This window comes from Berghia stephanieae, chromosome 12, assembly GCF_034508935.2.
Source record: "Berghia stephanieae isolate SIO BIC M18660-M18661 chromosome 12, UCSD_Bste_1.3, whole genome shotgun sequence".
Lineage (NCBI taxonomy): Eukaryota > Metazoa > Mollusca > Gastropoda > Nudibranchia > Aeolidiidae > Berghia > Berghia stephanieae.
Window position 1 is genome coordinate 11,864,971 of NC_088371.1, and position 22,002 is coordinate 11,886,972.

The following is a 22,002-nucleotide window of genomic DNA, read 5'->3' on the forward strand; positions in this document are numbered from 1 at the left end:
AAAGTAAACATGATCCATTTTTTCTCGGGGGCCGCGGGCGATGACGGGCGATGCGGGCCTCAACAGTCGCGGGCGACTCCAGGGGAAGCGGGCCTCTATGATTAACATCGGCTTGGGTGCTTTAAAAGTAAATCTAGAATTTTTTAACTATCCCATTTTCTTCCCTTTCCTGGCGCTGATATAACCTAAATGTGTTGCAAGCGTCATAAAGCCCTAAAGCTTAAAAACAAGCAATTAAAAAAATGACTTTTTATCTTACTTTTGACCCCTTGTAGCCGAATTCTGGTCTGTCACAAATGCCCGATGTGGAAGGCTTAAGGCAGTCCTGGGTGGGGTTCCTGACCTCCCATATTGGGCAGGGGGTACTTGCTGTCTTATTTCCCCCTGTATCTGTTTTCCTATTGCATTCTGTCTTGGAATGAGATTACAATGTTTTGTTCTTCTCTGGGTGGGGTTCCTTACCTCCCATAGTGGGCAGGGAGGCACTTACAGTCTTCTGTCCCCCTTTATCTTTCCAAAATGCTTCGTCTTGGGATGAAATTACTTGGTTTTGTCTTGGCACTGGGTGGGAGGGAAACAGTCAAATGTAGTTAGTTTTGGGAGATATTTTTTTCTGTTATGTTTTATTTACAGAATATATATGATTTGTAAACATTTGAGTGTTTTCCTCTTGGTGGGGACCTGTGCTTGTGTCTGAATGAGACATTTAGTGATCTCAAACTAAGTACACTTGACTTGATGGTGTGCTTTTGGACTTGGAATCTACATCTGTTCCCTATTCGAACAAATTCCCCTTTGTCTTGCTTATTCTTGGGTGCTTTAATTATAATTCTATAACATTTTACTAACCCATTTTCTTCCTTTTTTACTGGCGCTGATGTGACCTTAATGTGTTGTAAGCGCCGTAAGACCCTCAAAAAACAAGTTTTGTTCTGACCCTGGTCGGAGTCCTTGGCTGGGAGGGAAACGCTTGACTATAGTTATAGTTTTGGGAGGTGATTTCATTTTCCTTGTGAATCATGTTATTTATTCTTTTTTTGTTTGTTTTCTTTTAACTTTAACATGATTTGTTAACATTTGAGTGTATTCCTTTTAGCGGGATCTTGTGCTGGTGTCTTCGTGAAACATTTAGGTGCGGGTGGTTGGATGGGAGCATCACCCTTGAATCGTATACCTATGATGTTCGCATGGGTGTACGATCCGATAGTGATGTCGTTTCTTCTTCTCTTTACTAGCCTATCCTGCTTCTTTGGTTTGTGATTGTATTTTTGACGGGGATATTTTTTTCCTGTAAATCCTCTGCCTGTTTGTTCTTGGTTATTTATAATTTAGCTTATGATATCTTTAGGTTATGCTTTTGATTGACATTTGTACTATTTTTGTTGGATTGCTTGTTTTTTTGTTTCAGCGGTCTCTCATATAACCTCACTTGTGTTGGAAGAGACCTAAAGCAACAAACAAACAAAAAAAAACAAAAAAACATTTAGGTAATCTCACTGATAGTGTGCTCTTGGAATCTACATCTGTTCCCTATTTGTACCATTCCCCTTTGTCTTACTTTTTCCTCCAGTCCTTTTAATTGTACGTCTAGAATGTTTATACTATCCAATTTTCATCCTTTTTACTGGCGCTGATCTGACCTAAATGTGTTGCAAGCGCCTTAAAACCCTTATTAGGGCAGGTCACCACTTGCTGTCTTCTATCCCGTTAATCTCCTTTCCATTTCCATGTTTCTCTCTTTGTTCTGGATTGGGATTTTTTTTCTGGTCCTTGGCGGGTATCATTCGCTGGGAGGCACTCAGTCAAATGTATAGTGCCTTTTTTGAGACGGTCTTTTCATTGTAAATCATCTCTGTTGCTGTTATATGGTCATCAGTCTTGAATTTTGTACATTGTGAACATTTAAGTGTATCCTTCATAGTGGGGTCCTTTGCTTCTGCCTGGATGAGGTAATGTCCAAATGGGCACATCGGTAGATTGATCCTGGAATCTTCAGTTCCCTATTTGAATTGGTCCCCTTTGTCTTCTTCTTTGGGGCTTTTAAATTCAGATCTACTTTTCCTTTATCTTCCTTTTAATGGCGCAGTAAAGCTCAAGCGCTTAACAGTATTAACAGTAATGTGGCAACTTTCACACAAACATGCAGTAATGTAGCAACTTTCATGCAAAGCAATCTAATTCTAATGTTGATATTAAGGTTTTTAAAAGAATTCTGCATCATAACTGTTTATATCTTAAAAATGAAAAGAAAAATCCCTTAATTCATCCCATAGGGGAATTTGTCTCTAGGGCCTATTCCAAGGGAAGTCTGGAATAACCCAGGCATCAGCTGCAATTTGAGCTAGGGCGAGGTGATTTGCTCAAGGCCACACAGCACAGCGGCGGGGTGATAGTGATAGAACTCTCTACCTTTCGGATACGAAGCAAAGACCGTACCGCTGAGGCACATTGTCTCTTTGATTTGTAGGGAGTTCCAGATAGGGTTGCTGATTGTTCAAAAGCGTGCTCGTCATTTTTGGCCCACAAGTATACTCCAGCACGGTCTCCTCGAACTCATTCGAATGTTCCGAATTTGTTCCTTATCATTCCATTCCTTCCTCAAACCAATTTTGGCCTCGAAAACGGGTTCCCTCGATCGAACTTACAGTGCAAACCATTTATGTATAACAGGCCTGGTTATAGGGATCGGGTATAAACTGGGATATTTCAAATCCCCGTTTTTTACCTCTGTCTGTCTCTATTAAAAATTATCGGTTATAGCATGGCCTCACTTGAACCAAATCGGCTATAATAGGAACAATGCCTTTTCACACGGGAACAATCAAGAAGAAAACTGCCTGAAGTCAAGTGGTTCCCACTTGTCTTTTTTTATTTCATTGGTGAATAATAAAGTTTGAAATAAATAAAGAAGAAAAAAAGAAAAAGTTATATCAAGATCATGGATGAAAGTTCGCCGGCATATGCCGGAAATTCCGGTTTTTTAGTAAATGTAATAATTGCTTCCGGCATTTTGACTCTTCTGCCGGCTTTATCATTATTGCACCACCGGAACGTTAACTTTTAATACGAAGAAATACCGATGTGTATTCTTTCAAAGGTGATAGTGATAATTGAACACTTGTGTCACTTTTCTTCCATACATTTGATCTGTTTACACATCAGCTGATGAGTCACATTTTGTACTAGTACTAGTGCTAGTACTATATTTATCTTTTCAGTTGGTTATTAAACGCTGGTTTTCACTATGACCTTTCACACCACTTTTGAAGATTTGCATTGAATTATGCATATAAGTATAAGCTTATTTTATACTTCAAATGGTCTCAGATCTCATTTAAGCTTCCAATTCTTGTTAAATAGAACTTGTCAAGTGAAAATAAAATAGAACCAACATCTTTGACAATGAAGCCTTCAATCAAGGACTGTATTGCCAATAAACGTAAACATAAATGGGTTATTTCCCTTTATAATGCAACTGAAAATACTTTATTATGATTGTACATTTATAATATTTTTTTCTTTAATATTTTGTATGAGTCTAATTTTTAAAATTATTATTATTAAAATGGGGAGCTGTAAGAACGCTGTAGGTTTTTTTAAAAATGCACTAAGACTATTTTTAGGGTATTCAACTTGTATATCACATAGGTGGGTATTTTCCCATTTTTGAACCAAAAGTAGTAGTAGTAGTTGTCACCACTGCTATAACCACCATCACAGCATTGACACTGCCACAACCACTACCACCACATCATCATTATCATCACGACTACTAGAGCATCATCACTACTACATCCTATACCAACACTAGCATCAAAACAAGTATCGTGGTTGGGGTCTCTTGATCACTTCTTTAGGGTGTTTCGAATTGTAATAGTAATAGTAATAGCCCTTGGTATTGCAATTTCTGAGCCTTTTATTACTAATACAAATTCAAAGTGATGGCTTATCTTGGTGTCTCCATAAATCAGGTAATACTGTAATCACTAGAGTTTGCTTCGAATGAGTGTTTAAATGATGATCATTTTGCTTTGGGTTTGGTGTTAGCTTATATAAATTTGTTCAATCATGCAGACTAAATACTTTTTCTTTTTGCTTAAAGGGTCAGTTAGGTCATAGAATTAATGTAAATTTCACTCTGGAGGTTGGCACTCAACCGGGGAGTCGTAGATCGCAACAAAATTAAATTAGCATCTTTTTCAGGCAAACCGGCTTCACCGGTCTGTCTTTCAGGCAAATTGATCTAGATCTATACATGTATTAGAATTTACATTACATTGCGCACGATCCCTGTCGCATGCAGTTTTTGGCAAGGGAGGTAATCGATGTATCAGATCACTTGAAAAAGTGCTTATTTGTCTTGTATTTCTGATGTGACAGGGGTCGGCTATACTAATACTATAACAGGACTTTTGCTCTGGTCCCACCATCCCTGTTATATCAGGTTTCCACTGTATTTCACCCGGCCACATTAAAAAAACATTTGTTTAATGCATCGGGTGATTTCGACCACTGGTGATTTACTAATGGCATTGGCGGTTCCGTATATGTTTCTTGTGTGAATTTATCTGCAATGCATGTGTATGCAATACAGACACACAGCCACTTCCTCTTACACACCCCATCGCCGTTTCCAGGGTGTCCAGCGAGGTCGGATAAAGTCGGATTTTTTACCTTAAGGTCGGATTGGTAGGAAAAAGTCGGATAATTGCACTGAGGTCGATTTTTTGCTGTGTCAAGCATTTTCCTCAAAACCAAAAATCACCATTATGTCTTAGTCATATTGACACCTGTAGTCAGTCTCTTGAAATTTGTGACGGTCCCGTTTTATGACGTCGGCAACAGAATGGCACAGATGTCACAATTGATACAGAAGACCAATGGTGTTCTTTGATTAGCGGTTGATGGTTGAAGGGAAGAGAGGGACAATGGTCTGGATTTTTTTCCCGTTAGGGACCTATTGCCTTTAATACACCCCCCCCCCTTCTCTCTGCTCTCTCTCTCTCTCTCCTCTCTCTCTCTCTTCTCTCTCACTCCCTCTCTCTCTCCCTCTCTCTCCTCTCTCTCTCTCTCTCTCTTCTCTCTCTCCTTCTCTCCTTTCTCTCTTTCTTATAATCATCTGGTTATACATGATAAAATTATTATTAGAATAAAGCAATGTGATTGGCTAATTTACTCTTCTTTCTTTTACCTTTGGCTATGGCTTAATTTGAGACACTAGTTTCGTAACAAAGATATTGTAGCCTGCTTTATGAAATAAAATCAAACAAAACACACTTTCTGGCCTTTTATTTGAAAGCAATTGTAGGCCTTTACATATGGAAAGGACAATTCATTAAATGTTAGAAAAGTAAATTTTGTCTAATAATAAGACTGGATTATACTACTTATAGTAATAATTAAATAATACTAATACAAGCTTGTTCCTGTTGTTTTTACACTTGCTTGTGTTTGATCGATAGACGGAGACATTTTCCTCTTTTAACAAATTGCCATTATCATCATTGAATAAAAAACACTCACCAAAACCACTACATCAACATCTCTACCACCACTACCATTACAACCACCACCACCACATCATCATCCCTACCACCACCACTACTACTACCAATAACACCACATCATCCCTACCACCACTACTACTACAACTACTACCACGTCATCATTCCTACCACAACTACTACAACCACCACCACATCATCAACCCTACTACAACCACCACAACAGCATCATCCCTACCACCACTACTACTACAACCACCATCACATCATCATCTCTAAGACCACACTACCACTACAATCACCACCACATCATCATCCCTACCACCACTACTATTACAACCACCACCACATCATCATCCCTACCACCACCACTACTACTACAAATAACACCACATCATCCCTACCACCACTACTACTACAAATAACACCACATCATCCCTACCACCACTACTACTACAAATAACACCACATCATCCCTACCACCACTACTACTACAACCACCACCACATCATCATCCCTACCACCACTACTACTACAACCACCACCACATCATCATCCCTACCACCACTACTACTACAACCACCACCACATCATCATCCCTACCACCACTACTACTACAACCACCACCACATCATCATCCCTACCACCACTACTACTACAACCACCACCACATCATCATCCCTACCACCACTACTACTACAACCACCACCACATCATCATCCCTACCACCACTACTACTACAACCACCACCACATCATCATCCCTACCACCACTACTACTACAACCACCACCACATCATCATCCCTACCACCACTACTACTACAACCACCACCTCACAATCATCCATACGACCACTACTACTACTACAATCACTACTACCACACCCTCCCTATCACCACTACTACTACAACCACCACATCATCATCCCTACTACAACCACCAAATGTTTAAATTACACTTTCAACTTTTGAAATTCCACCGAGTCGTGTTAGACATTGCTGCAATTTGCCACGATTTGCCCATTTTGGGAAATTTGCCAAAATTTGCGGAACGCCCTGATATTTGCGGCCGCACATTGCCATATGCGTCCGCAAAAAATGCAGATGACAGGGGTTAGTACAGTTTAGTGATAATTACTCATAAACGCGGATGGCAAAAACCAATAACTAAGACCTGAGTGACGTCACTTTCGAACAATCTATACTGCCGAGCCTCATTGTCCCCTGTTCCTTCCCATTAAGTCGTTTTGGCAAGGTCTGGTTTCCTCGAACTTTTCTTTGCAGGTCTGGAGGAGTTCGAGGAAACCATGCTGGATAATCACATGATTATCAGACTTTGATTTTGATCTAAGATTTCTGGTTGGGACCTAGAATTTATGCATGTCATTAAATATATCCAGGACAATCAAGAGTACAGTGATTTAATAACACTGTCATCTGCATTTTTTTGCCAAATTGGGACCTAAAATTTGCCCCCCCCCCCCCCCAATTTGCCAAAAAGACCAAAATTTGCCGAGGAGAACTAAGCGTTTCAGTAAAAATTAACACGCGATACAGAAAAAAAAATATATATATAAAAGACTTAATTAAGGAGGCTACATTTATTCATTTACACAATGTAAAGCGATTTATGCGCCCAAACTTTCAATCACACACACACACACACACACAAACGTACACTTTCAGTCACTCATCAAAGGCCTAGTTTTCTTTTACTACTCAAAAAAAAAAAAAAGAGGCATCGATAAACTTATTGTAGTAAAGGAAAACTGGTCCTTTGGTGTTGTTTTCTGTGAGTCTTCGCCTTCTGTAAAGAGAAAAACTTCGCTCAGCATCAGCTGACGAGCATGTTGAGAAGGCATACCGGGACGCCAATGCAGTGAGAGCTGGAACATAATCTGCCACAGACTTCCAAAATAGGGTCAGATCTATAATTCCAGTATCAGACTCTCTCACAGAACTGGGCCCCAGTTTTCAATATACGTCGTGAACTCATGCTGAGGATATCACAAAAATTGGGAATTGCAGTGTATGCAGATACACTGCGAGGCATGAGAGCAATATTTCTCAAGTTTCGCACTTTTATTTTCGTTATTTTGTTTTCTCTTCTTTTTTTTTTCCCCCAAAAAATTTGCCACGCGATTTGCCAATTTTCCCAAAATTTGCCACGATTTGCCAATTTTGGGAAATTTGCCAAAATTTGCGGATCGCCCTGATATTTGCGGCCGCAAAAAATGCAGCTGACACTGACAGATAACAATAGTACTAGTACAGATCATATATTCCATGTTTCTTAACGGGAAGCCTAATAAAAAACAAAACCTGATGCAGAACCCAAAGTCAATATTTAACTGGTGTTGTCCTCTCTACCTATGACTATGATATACAGTGCAACCCCGATGTAACGACATCCGTTATAGCGACATTCCCTGTATAACGACATGGTACTCAGGTCCCATTTTATTTTACTATATATCATTAGTAATAAAAACCCCTCTATAGCGACGTACATTTCAGCAAAACCCCTGTATAACGACATTTCTGGTCCGACAAACCTTGAAGGTGTTTGTCTACCATGAAATTGTTCGTAACTATTACAAGTGGTATCTTCCATTCTATGTTTGTTGTCTACTCGTAATAAGCCCAGAGCTAGTTCTTATTGTAGCCAATGAAAACGCTTCTTTTTCAGCCAATCAATAGTCACATTTGTACAACACCGCAGCCAATCAGAAGGCTCGCCTTTCACCAAGCAGAAGGCTCGCCTTTCACCCAATGAATGCCTGTGACAGGTCAACACTGGACTGTTTATAAATCCTTTGTCCACTCTCCATTCATTGCCGGTCCCAAGCCCGGATAAACTACAGAGGGAAAATGAAAAAGTATACATTCACTACACAAGACCCAAAACACCTCCTGATATACACACATAGGAAACCTCTCTGTAACGACATCCCTCTATAACGACACGTTTTCCCGGTCCCGACGATGTCGTTATATCGAGGTTGCACTGTATCTGTCCTTTTCAAAGGTCTTTTCCTTTTTGTACTTTCGAAACCTCAACCTTCCTTGTGGGTTGAGAGCATTGGGTTGTACCTAGTCACATGGGACAGCTACAAATACAAAAGACATATAGGGTTCCTGCGGCTTCCTTAAATTCAAGGACTCCTTGAAAACTTGATTTTGAAAGTACTTCGGAAATCTTGAAAGCTTCTTGAATTTCATTTTAGTAGAAAACTACATGGATTTTGCAAGATCATCACTACTGTACTACAAACACAAGGGTAATCCAACGTGAAGTGGAAATATTATAGGTATAGTAGTATGTGACAGTAAATAGTCCAAAGAGAATAAAGACACCGTTGCAACCAAAATAAAATACAAGCTTTGCGCTCGAAAGAGTGAAATCGAAAGTGGATCGAGAATCGAGAAGGCTGAGAACTCGGGCCGATTCGAAATCAGCTGATTGTACGGGAAAACTGACTGTTAGTAATTAGTAAAGGTCACTATGGATAAGATCCAAGTCTACCACTGACAGTGCTTTCCGCGTTGTAAAAATGACCATGGTAGCGTTTGTTGCATAGACTGATTTTGGCGCATAACACCGGTTGTATCGTACTATAGAAAGATACTGTTGGTTGCGTAAAAATGATCCGTAGATCTCGAAATGAAATATGCAGCGCCTGATATTTTGAAAACTTTTTTTCAACTCCAGATAATCCGCGGATTAATAAAAATATGTCTGATTACACTGGCAGATTTTGTCAAGATAGTCTTCACAATAATTATCCGTCGGTAACCCAGCCGGTGGGGCTAGGCTTAAAAAGTATGTGTTTATGGATGCGTGTAATAGGACCATTAGATCATATCAGCGCCATGTATGTGTGTGTGTGTGTGTGTGTGTGTGTGTGTGTGTACGTGCGCGCGCGTGTGTAAACAGAAACATAAACAAATTAACCAACGAGAGAAAATAAAACAAAAATACGTGGAAGTGGAACTGGTGTTTTTAATTCTCTCGCATAGTATTTTCAATCCATTCTAGATATTCTGTGACACTGGAGAACGTCGGGGGTGCTCATTCGAACCTCTGCACATTTCATCGCCGCCCGAGAGTACTCCGCTGAGTGTTTGAATCCCTTCAATTTGACACAGCAAAGGTCCACCGGAATCCCCAAAACACGTGCTTTGTATTCGCTCTTTCACAGAAGGAGGTGGACCGACACATATTTTATCGATACCACCGGGCGAGATGCATTTTACAATAATGACATTCATCATGTGTAATTTGGTCGTCATTAAGTCCTTTTGGAAATCAATGACGCCCCATCCAGCCACGTCACAAGGGTCTCCGATCTTTGGGACACGCTTGGTCAATGGAAGGCACGCAGGCTTAATGTGCGGATGACGGGGCACGGGCGTTGGTAGCTTAATAAGAGCGACATCATTCATAGAGAGCAAGCGATAGTAATGTCTATGAACGAATACGTTTCCTGTTACAGTCACCTTATATATGATGGGCTCTTCTTTTAAGCAGTTGTTGACATCATGTGATCCCAACACGACCAAAATGTAAAGGGCGCGTGCATATCCTCTGTCGAACATGCAATGAGCTGCTGTTATAATCCACTGGTTTGAAATGAGAGTTCCCGTACATATAGAAGCACTGCTTCGAAACTTGATCTTTAAATAAACTGTCCACGGCCTGGAAAACGGGACGGCTTCTTCCCCACCGATAATATTCTCGTAACGATCACCGCAGTCGTAGCTTTCGTCGAATGGGTCGGAATTGAACGTTCTGACTGTTGACAAAAGCAGCCGCTGCTGATGTCCATTTGATAAACTCTCTTTTCGATATTCATTTCCAACTGGTTGAGTGTCTACTCGATGTCTTTGACGTTTTCCCACAGCGTTACCCGTTCGTACGGTCTGGAATATTGAGGTAAGAGTTGTTTACATTCATAAGTTATGTGTCTTGAAAATCAGGAGATTGTTATGATTTAATAAAATGAACTATCGTGATCAATGCCTTTGATACAATTTAATTCATAAAGAAGCATGATTCACTGCTAAAAACAATAAAGCTTTAACTTTAAGGTGATAATAATGACGTTGTAATTACTCACAATTATGATTTTCTTTTATGACAAATTTGATAATTTTGTCCACGGCCAGAATACTATAACGATGAAGGAACACAATTAACGAGTTATACCACGCTCCAGTATAAACTAATGAAAAGAACTTGACTTAAATCGAGGGAGGAAATACAGTTTAATAAAAGGAGCATCGAACACACAACTTTGATTTAATCCTACATGGATCGTTAAATATAGAGTAAAAATAAAAAACAAAAACAAAACAAACTACAACGAGTTTCACCCATCGCAAAAATGTCAATTGTCAACATCAACATTTCCACTGTCATTCAAAGAAGCAGAGGTCACTTCATTCCAAAAAGACTAATTTCATTTCGTATAATTTCTATAACAAAAGTAGTCCGTCAGAGCCATTCGGTCCATGGAGCCGGAGATTATCCCGGTTGCTGTAGCGTGAAACGGACAATAGCAATCGCTTGCTACCCTATGGATAGGACCTGGTCTATCGCAAAGTACTTTCCGCCAGATCTAACAAACCCATCTACATAATCACTGCTGGGTGGACAAGGAGGGTCAGAAAAAAATCTCAACTGCACTTGGGATCGATCTCGGTCCCTTTGCGTGTGAAGCGAGTGCTCTACCAACTAATCTATCCAGACCCCCTACTATAACAAAGTCACCAAGTAATTTACGTTTGTAAAACAATCGAAACGCTTGTAGTGATATGACTGAAACAACTCTCAGATGCAGATATATTGTATATAATATACAAATTGCATTCAACTTCATCTATTGATCAAGCAACTTATGCTTCAATGTTAAAAGCCCAAAACTATGGGTTACGCCAGTAAAAATGCTCGGTGGTAAGGACAACAAGCACAGTATTCTCCCTTATAGACACGAATGCTGCGTACCATACGGTGAATCATACTATTCTTATCCATATATTTTTTTTTAAAAAAGAAAGAACATTGCCATTAGCAGAGATGCGTTATACTTATTCCTTGAATGCCACGCTAACAAACACTGCCGTACTCTGACCCCCCCCCCTCCCCACCCCCGAAAAAAAAAGTTAAAAATAAAATAAAATAAAAAACCCGACCAACCAATACAAAACACCACCCCCCACACACAAAGACCAGCTATAAATCAAAAACAAAAAATATAATAACTAACGATTAAAAAAACCCAAACTAAACGAACAAAACAACAACCCCCCCCCCCCCCAAAAGGAAAAAAAACAAGAAAACAAACAACAACACGTTTTTCAAATTTTGCCCAGAAAACTCGCCATTCGAAAATGAAACAATGATCGACCCTCATAAAAACAAACAAAAACGCTTGGATGTCTAGATAGATTAATGGCAGTCGGGCATGACCCTCAGAGCGACAACTGTGACGACGATCCCTTTGCCCCTTTCAACATCAAACATAACAATTGGACACAGAAGCCTGGCCAATGCGACACACTCGATGATTTTATAACTACATCCAGTCGTCAGGTTAAGCGATGCAAGGTGCCACCCATCAAACGGAGTAATTTGACGAAGGAAGAGTGGTCCGTCATCCGCTCCCTCAGAAATAGAAAAGACATCATCATCAAACCGGCGGATAAAGGGGGAGCGGTTGTCGTCTGGGATGCAGAAACACATAAGAAGGAAGCCCAACGACAACTGGATAACACCTCTTATTACGCATCGGTCCCGTCTGATCTCACCATCAAACACAACGACATCGTGCACAAATCCATCAACACTTATCGAAGACAAGTTGGTGCCCAACAACTCCAAGATATTAACTCTGGCACCCAGCGAACTCGGCAATCCCTGTTTTTACATGCTCCCTAAAATACACAAAATGAAAAATGCCACGGATTTGCCCATTGGAAGACCCATCGTTTCGACCATTTCCTGCCCCACAGAAAAAAATCTCTCTCTTCCTTGACAGCTTCAAAAAAATCGTCATCAATCTTCCCACATATATTAAAGATACCAATCACGCCCTTCATCTATTCCGGGACATCAGCTTCACACAACCCGACAATAGATTCATATTTACGATGGACGTCCATAGCCTCTACACCTCCATTCCCCATCAAGAGGGATTACAAGCCATCCGATTCTTCATCGACAAACACCCATTACCCGAATTTAACGCCGATGCTATCATTCGACTTACAGAGTTAGTCTTGACTCTCTCAACTCTTTTGAATTCAACGGCCAATTTTTCCATCAGATCTCGGGAGTGGCCACGGGCACCAAAATGGGACCATCGCACGCCAATTTATTCATGGGCCACCTCGAGTTTAAATTTTTCTCCCAATACGACGGCCACCAACCAGCTTTTTATAAAAGATATATCGACGATTGCATCGGCGTTACCAACATGACTAAAATGCAACTTAACAAATTCTCACTGCCCTCAACAACTTCCATCCAGCAATAAAGTACAGTTATCAGATATCCACCACTCACGTAGCCTTCCTGGACATCGCAGTTTCTCTCACCCAAGGTGGACTCAAGACGTCTATCCACTACAAGGAAACGGGCAGTCACAGCTACCTTCTCTACCCGTCCTCACATCCCACCAAATGCAAGGATTCAATTCCATTTTCACAGCTACTAAGACTGAGACGTATCTGCCAGGATGATGAGGACTTCACGGTAGAAAAGGATAAAATGCTTGACTTTTCCGCAACCGCCATTATCCTGAATCCATATTAAAACATGCGGTTGACAAAATCCCAAACATCTCTAGGGAAGCTGCCATGAAACCAGTTGACAACAGTGACAGCAAAATAGACAGACCCATCCCAGTCATCACCAATCATCCACACAACAAGGAAGTCATCAAAATCTTAAAAACCAACTACCGTCAGATTCTTCAGGATCATGTAGAAACTAGGGATATATTCAACAAACCGCCGCTAATCGCCTACAGACGGGACCGTAATATGAGGGACATACTAGTTAGGAGCCGCTTGACGATGGATATGGCCGGTAATCAACGTAAGACGGAGCCTTGTGAACGTTGCAGATGCAGGACATGCCCACACTTATTCGTGGAAAATTCCATCAAATTCCCGGATAAAGTGTGGTACATCCGACACTCATTCACCTGCACGGATCGTAACCTAATTTACGCTATAATCTGCAAACGTTGCCACAAGACATACGTGGGGGAGAAAGTGGCAAGAGACTAAGCGACAGGTTTGGACAACATCTGCAGTCTATTTTAAACGACGAGGACAAACCTGTCGCCCACCACTTCAATGGGTCCAGTCATCGAGGATTGCACCACAACCAAATTGCCGTCCTTCAGTTCTGTCACACCACTAAACAACATAGAAAATATAGGGAGGCAGAACTGATATTAAAACTGAACACCCTTTCACCTCACGGCATGAACTCAACATTGGACCTAATCTAAATATTAGACTACCTTTGTCTCTTGCCCTCCCCCCCCCCCCCCCCCCCCCGGCCATCCATCGTCATTTCCTTTTATTATATATCAGTATCATTACAACTTTGACTACAACAACTACTACCACCACCACTACTACTACTACTACTACTACTACTACTACTACTACTACTACTACTACTACTACTACTACTACTACTACTACTACTACTACTGCTGCTGCTGCTACTACTACTACTACTACTAATACTACTACTACTACTACTACTACTACTACTACTACTACTACTACTACTACTACTACTACTACTACTACTAATAATAATAATAATAAAAATAACAATTATAATTATAATAATAATAATAAAAGTACTTACTGTTCCTTCTGCTACTGCTGCTGCCACTAATGATTATACTTAAACCGACATCCCTTATTTATTATTATTATTTTTTATATTTTTTTGGTATTTATTTTCAATTTCATTATATTTATTTTCCAACAATAGTCTTCACGTTTTTATATTTAATTTTATATTTCACTTTCTAAACTGCATTACACAGTTCCTCCCCGTCTCCCCTTTTTTCAATTAATTAATTGCACACTTTTTAGAAATATCTGGTATTCTATTTTAATTCGTGCTTCCTTACAAAGGATCATAATATTTCCTGCCAACCAATGTTTTGTTTATTCATCTTAATACGCCACTACCACATCATCTCATTCATCTGTGGTGTTTCAATCATCCTGTTTTGTTGATAAAGGGGAAACCCGAAACGTTCATTTGATCTGTTTTTGTAATTAAATTGAAGCTTACATTCAACTTCACGTTATTATTTATTTCTTCGAGCTTCGAGCAGTAACATTTACACTAAGTTTTATAAGCGTGTCTTTTTTTTCCTTCCTTTTAATTTTTTTTTTGTTTTTGTTTTTGATTGATTGTTCTGAATTTGTTAATAGAATTCATTACAACTTGTGTCTAATTATAAAACAATATTTAAAAAGAATCAATTCATTAATTCTCTCTCTCTCTCTCTCTCTCTCTCTCTCTCTCTCTCTCTCTCTCTCTCTCTCTCTCTCTCTCTCTCTCAGCCTCCCTTCTTTCTTCATTATGTTTATTGATATCCTTTGGTAGAGATAATAATTTAGGCTGATCGATTTAAGAAATGATTGTTTAAAGGCTAATTTAAATTTGCTTTGTTGATGGAATATGTTTTGCAATTGATTAAAGATTCTTATTTATAAGCTGCATCATCACAAGGTTGCAATAATACAGACACTAGCCGTGTTTGTTATGTAAAAACAAATACCACCTGGTCTTTTGGCCAAAAGTTTATCATAATAAATATCATAATAAACGTGTGAAAGAAAGAAAGGAAGAGAGAGAGAGAGAGAGAGAGAGAGAGAGAGAGAGAGAGAGAGAGAGAGAGAGAGAGAGAGAGAGAGAGAGAGAAAATAAGTAGGAGTGAAATATCAGTTCAATGTTAAGTTATCGTTTAACGTTATAACAAGTGTAACTAAATGACAAATTGCCATATTTATGGACAATAAAGATCTATATATATTATTATTATTATTATTATTATTATTATTATTATATATTATTATATTATTATTTATATTATTATTATTATTATTATTATTTATCTCTTGATATAGTGGGCGACATTATAGGAAATGACAATTCAATAAATTATATTTGCAAAAGGTCAGGATGTGTCTAATGATCAGAAGTGCTATAGGACTTTTAATATATTTAATAACTATGAATAGCTATGTTATAATTGCATTAGATTTGGGCTTGACTGACGGACCGGTAGATTTTCCTCCTTTTTGACAAATTGTCATTATCATCACCGGGGGACCTGTGCTTGTGTCAGGATGAAACATTTAGATAATCTCACTGATAGCGTGTTCTTCCTTTTTCTTGGATACTTTAATTGTAATTCTAGAACTTTTTACTAGATCCCATTATCCTCCTTTTTACTGGCGCTGATATGACCTTACATTTGTTGCAAGCGCCATGAAACCCTTAAAAACAAACAAATTCCTTTCTATTTCATGAACTAATTATGGGTTTTTATAAAAATTAATCGCAAGTTTTTTGCAAATTTTGCTGTTTTTAGCTTGCAAAATTTGGGATTTAATTGTGCAAAAAAACCGCCATGTCAGATTAAAGAAAAAAGTAACAAGCGCATTCTATACAGAATATTGTTCAGTAAAATAATGCCTTCAACACAGTGTTTAGTATTTATAGCTGTAATCAAAGCATTTCTTTACATTTTGTGATGTACAAGAGAAATCAGAACGAGAAAATTGTCAGTTGCATCGTAACGAATGTGACGATTTTACCATGGTTGGTAAGGGGAGGGTTAATGTCTGGTTATTAGGGTGAAGAATAATACAATTTCTTGCTTTGCAACCCCCCCCCCCCCCCCCCATCCCTAAAAAAATCTAAAAAAAAAAAGAAAAAAAGTTCGTATTTCTTATTATTGAAATCATGAATTCTTATTTCAGGGTCCAATTCACCCCGGTATAAATATCGATTTGAAGAGGTGGGTAACATAAATGACAAAAAGGTTGGATTTTTGTTTGTTTGTTCAACAAATGTCCATCCCAAATAATGATCGTGGTCGCAAATGCCGAGACTTTAGATGATTAATGTCTTCAGACTGGACACTAAAACTAAAATGTTTACTACAAAATGTGGCAGCCGGCCGGATCGCAGGTTGCCTAAGCCTACCCTAAGAGTTTATACAAACACACATTATCTAACAATAACAGCCACTACTACTACGACTACTACTACTACTACTACTACTACTACTACTACTACTACTACTACTACTACTACTACTTCTACTACTACTACTACTACTACTACTACTACTACTACTACTACTACTACTACTACTACTACTACTACGCAGCAGCAGAATCGTCATCGTCATTATCAGCAACAGTACTACTACTACTACTACTACTACTACTACTACTACTACTACTACTACTACTACTACTAGTAGTAGTAGTAGTAGTAGTAGTAGTACTGTTGATGATAATGACGATGACGATTCTGCTGCTGCTGCTTCTGCTACTGCTGCTGCTGCTGCTGCTGCTGCTGCTGCTGATGATGATGATGATGATGATGATGATGATGATGATGATGATGATGATGCTGTTGCTGCTGCTGATGATGATAATTATACATTGTTAGGGGAATAATCGCTCACCAGGCATAGCAAAAGCAAATGCATAAAATCAAATACTACGTGAACCTCCATGTTTTTTCGGAGTGCCCCAGGCTGATGTCACAATCAAGATGGTGGTGTAAGTGATGGTTTTGTGAGTCCGAAATTGTTCTTGTTATTTTCTAATCTCCAGTGATGAATCGTCATGTCTCTTTAATCATCTGTTATGAATAGAAACATGTTTTTGACGAAGTATACCTATCGGTCATAAATGGAACATTATTTACAATTACATAGCGCACTTCCACTGATTTACCATGGTCAATGCGCCTTACAATAATATTTCATTTATTCCCACCAGCAGGCCATATTGAAACATAATATTGTAACACAATATCCATTACTGTCCCCAGCACGCTATCCATTCACATCTGAGTCGAGTTGAGTGTGTAAAACGCCTTATTCAAGAACACGACGGAGTGGTCAAGAGTTTTATTATCCTAATATGATCACTAACAACGTCCAACATCGCATGGTCTTGCCGCTGGGCCACCGGTACCATAATTCCAATTTGATATGCCAGATTTTTATGCTCGAGTCTTGCCATTTCAAAACAATATATTCTTTTTTCTTTTCTTTTTTTTTAAATCCCCAGTCGAGAAACGCCTTGTTGTCTGGTACTATTCCATTTACTCATTTGCATACACTTGTTCAGGTTTCTATTGTGTACCAGAGCCAATGCCTGCTCTCAAATTTGTGGCAAATAAATTTAACTACTTTTAACCTGAGTCGAACACCGATAATCTTCCTATCATGGTTAGATACATAATTCATGATGTGTGCAGAGTTTGGCTTCATAATTACAATTTCTTTAAAAATGTCTAGTTTCTTATCATATGTAATTCGCCATCTTTGTTTGTTTATTTACTTGAAGTGCAGACAATGTCAATAACATAATTTTCAACTCATATACAAATGACGTCATTATTCTTCTTCTTCTCCTTCTTCTTCTTCTTCTTCTTCTTCTTCTTCTTCTTCTTCTTCTTCTTCTTCTTCTTCTTCTTCTTCTTCTTCTTCTTCTTCTTCTTCTTCTTGATGATGATGATACTATTACTACTACTACTACTACTACTACTACTACTACTACTACTACTACTACTACTACTACTACTACTACTACTACTACTACTACTACTACTACTACTACTAATATAATAATAATAATAATATAATATAATAATAATAATAATATATAATAATATAATAATAATAATAATTAATATAATAATAATAATAATAATAATAATAATAATAATAATAATAATAATAATAATAATAATAATAATAATAATAATACGTTTTGCTCTTCCCTTTTCTATTAAATTTATCAATTTCTTCAACAGAGGAATCCATGATTAAGAAAGTGTGTTGTTTACTTCGTGGTGCTTCTATAGATACCGTTCCGTCGATGCGGTGCGTTCAAGCCGTGTATTTAGTGAGAACTACTCTTAAAAATTGGCTGGCTAAAAACATTAAGAAAGATACCGTGTCATTGATGTTGTGTATTTTATGGAGGGATTTAGTGAGAACTACTCATAAAAATGGTTGACTAAAAACAATAACAAAGACGCCGTCCCGTTGAAGTCATGCGTCCTATAGATAGTATGCAGATGACGTCACTCAGGCCTTTGTTTTTGTTTTTGCCATCCGCGTTTGTGAGTTGTTCTCACTAAACTGTATTAACCTGACTATAAACGTCCATGGTTACACATAGTTTGTGTGTTGGTCCGTTATACTTCCGGATGGCAATGTTGTGAACTCCTTGGCGAAGCGCATTCTATCTATAGAGGGAGCAATAAAGGCCTTGGCATGTTATATTATATATATATATATATATATATATATATATATATATATATATATAATATATATATATATATATATATATATATTATAGAGAGATAGTATGCACTTGGCTAAGAGTTCACAACATTGCTATTCGGAAGTATAACGGACAAACACACAAAACTGTGAGTAACCATGATCGTTTATAGTCTGGTTAATACAGTTTAGTGAGAATTACTCAGAAACGCAGATGGCAAAAAACAATAACAAAGACCCGAGTGACATCATTTTCGAACTATCTATTGATAGTATGCGCTTGGCTAAGAAGCTCATAACATTGCCATCCGGAAGTATAACGGACCAACACACAAAGCTATGTGTAACCATGATCGTTTATAGTCAGGTCAGTACAGTCAAAGAGTGTGTAGGTTAACGTAGTGACCAAGAGCTCTCACTTCTCTTAACCGCAATGCTATTGTCGCGTGCCAGGCGAGACAGCGAGGTGGGTGTGCTCCGCGTGTATCATGCGCGCTCGGCTTACTGATACAATGAAGAAAATACGAGTAGAAGACGGAAGATCCGTGGCTTCACCAAATGCGGGAAGTGAGAGCTCTTGGTAACATAACAATCGTTACCTACACGCTCTTTGGTACAGTTTAGTGAGAATTACTCATAAACGCGGATGGCAAAAAACAATAACAAAGACCCGAGTGACGTCAACTTCGAGCTATTTATACTGACGTTTTCTATGATGTTTACCTGATGTGGTCTATGGAGGATCCGCATAAGTGTTTTATTTCTTAATGACATTGGTGCCATGCGTTAAGGCAAAATACTCACAACATCCGCCAGTCGGAGAGAGAATGAAATTGACGTCCACTCAGGTTTTAGATATTGTTTTATGCCATCCATGTTTATGAATATTTCTCACTAAATTGTATTAACCTGACTAGAACGTTTAAGGTTACACATAGTTTTGTGTGTTGATCCGTTAAATTTCCGGATGGCAATGTTGTGAGTTTCTTAGCGAAGCGCACAGCACCTATATTTTCCACCAGCGAGAACAGTCGAGAGAGTCGTATCGCCACTTCCACTGAGCTGTTGCTCAACAACCAAAAGTGGTTCCACTTGGAAATCGGTAACACCGACAGGCTTTCCCTCTCCGAGTGATAATGACAATGACAATCAGCTCCAAAACATTGAACTATTTTTGCATAAACAAATTCGATGAATTTGATTTTTAACAAGGTAACTGTGCTCATAGTAAATACCACAGCTTGATTCTTTCTGTAGAGTGTGGAACCAAATGGAACGTTGCTGGGCGGGTGTGACGTCGCACTTTTGTCCCTAGTTTGGGATTGAGACCTGTGTTCAGGCTATTTTGAAATGTACCTAAATAAACAGTTCGATATTTACACATGGTCAAATCTTATGTCTTACTGCTGCTGTTGCTGTTGGTATTATTACTGCTGATATTTTATGTGATGATGATGATGATGATGATGATGATGATGATGATGATGATGATGATGATGATGATGATGATGATGACGACGACACGACGACGACGATGATGATGATGATGATGATGATGATGATGATGATGATGATAATGACGATGACGACGACGACGATAATGATGATGACGATGATGATGATGATGATGACTGATGATGATGATGATGATGATGATGATGATGATGATGATGATGATGATGATGATGATGATGGTGGTGGTGGTGAATATGATGATGATGGAAATGATGACGATGATGATGATGATGATGGAAATGATGACGATGATGATGATGATGATGATGATGATGATGATGATGATGATGATGATGATGATGATGATGATGATGATGAACCACCCCTTTCTCCCCTCCACTCCCCAACATATTGGAGCACCAACATTTCACTTATAAAGGGAGTTAATCATAATGTAGTAAACTCACCAATGGAGTGACTTAAAAATTATTGGATTATCTCCCTTCACTTCCACAGCCAGGGGTTTGTTTCATTATAAAATAATCTGTATTTATTATTGTGCAATAAAAGACGTTGTTGCTGAAGTCACGTTTTCACGTTATTTAAGGAAATCCACTATTAATAAAAGACTTAAGCATTACAATTCTCTCTCTCACTCTCACACACTCTCTCTCTCTCTCCCCCCCCCCCTCCCCACCTCTCCCTCTCTCTCTCTCTCTCTCTCTCTCTCTCTCTCTCTCTCTCTCTCTCTCTCTCTCTCTCTCTCATCGTCCTTCGGAGCCATTAAGCCCAAGGAGCAGGAGTTCATCTCGATTTCTTTTTCGTGAAAAACGGACAATAGCAATTGATTGCTACCCTTTGGATAGGACACTTGTCTATCACAAAGTATTTTCCGGTAGATCTAAATGACCCAGCTAACCATTTACTTCCGGGTTGATAGGGGGGCCTGAAAAAACAAACAAACAACATATCTGGACTGCACCCCGCATTGATCTTGGTCCCCATTAATCATTCATCAGTTAATTTTGTGATGGTGAAGAATCTAAGTGCCGTTTTGCGGTCGAGTCCTATGGCTCTCGATTTGTGACCTGTAGATTCCGGGTTAGAATCCCATTACGAGCGATACACATTTGAATCTTTGGAAAATGCCCCCTTTCTCAATACTCAGGTGTAAAATTGTTTCCTTATAGGTAACAGAGTCGGTTCTGCCGAAAAAAGAAAAAGTAATAGTGCCCGAAAAAGCGCCATGTTTGGTTCTGAACGTTCAGCGTTGCTGATTACTTTTAACCGCTTGTAATTCACTTTCAGCACATTTAATGGACATTACGCTATATAAAAGTCAACTTTGAAAAATCAAGAATAGAAATAGAAAAAAAAAAACAACAAAAAAACCCAAACACCCCCCCCCCAAAAAAAACCCCAAAAAACAAAACAAAAATTAAAATAAACAAACAAAAC

At 38.7% G+C, this 22,002-nt stretch overlaps 1 protein-coding gene across 2 annotated transcripts; it reads right to left on the reverse strand.

Annotated features, from left to right (window-relative positions):
• Positions 1–9,492: 9,492 nt before the first annotated feature.
• LOC144957908 (chymotrypsin B-like) lies at positions 9,493–18,142 on the reverse strand. Of its 2 annotated transcripts, none has more exons than XM_078889455.1 (3): positions 18,073–18,142; positions 17,251–17,429; positions 9,493–10,426 (listed from the first exon to the last, which is right to left on the reverse strand). In XM_078889455.1, exons 2-3 carry the CDS (start codon positions 17,299–17,301, stop codon positions 9,539–9,541), a joined length of 939 nt encoding a protein of 312 aa, XP_078745581.1. In that variant the 5' UTR covers positions 17,302–17,429; positions 18,073–18,142; the 3' UTR covers positions 9,493–9,538. The 2 variants fall into 2 exon arrangements, with proteins under 2 accessions (XP_078745581.1, XP_078745580.1); XM_078889454.1 differs by having other exon boundaries at positions 17,993–18,128.
• Between the last annotated feature and the right edge of the window lie 3,860 nt (positions 18,143–22,002).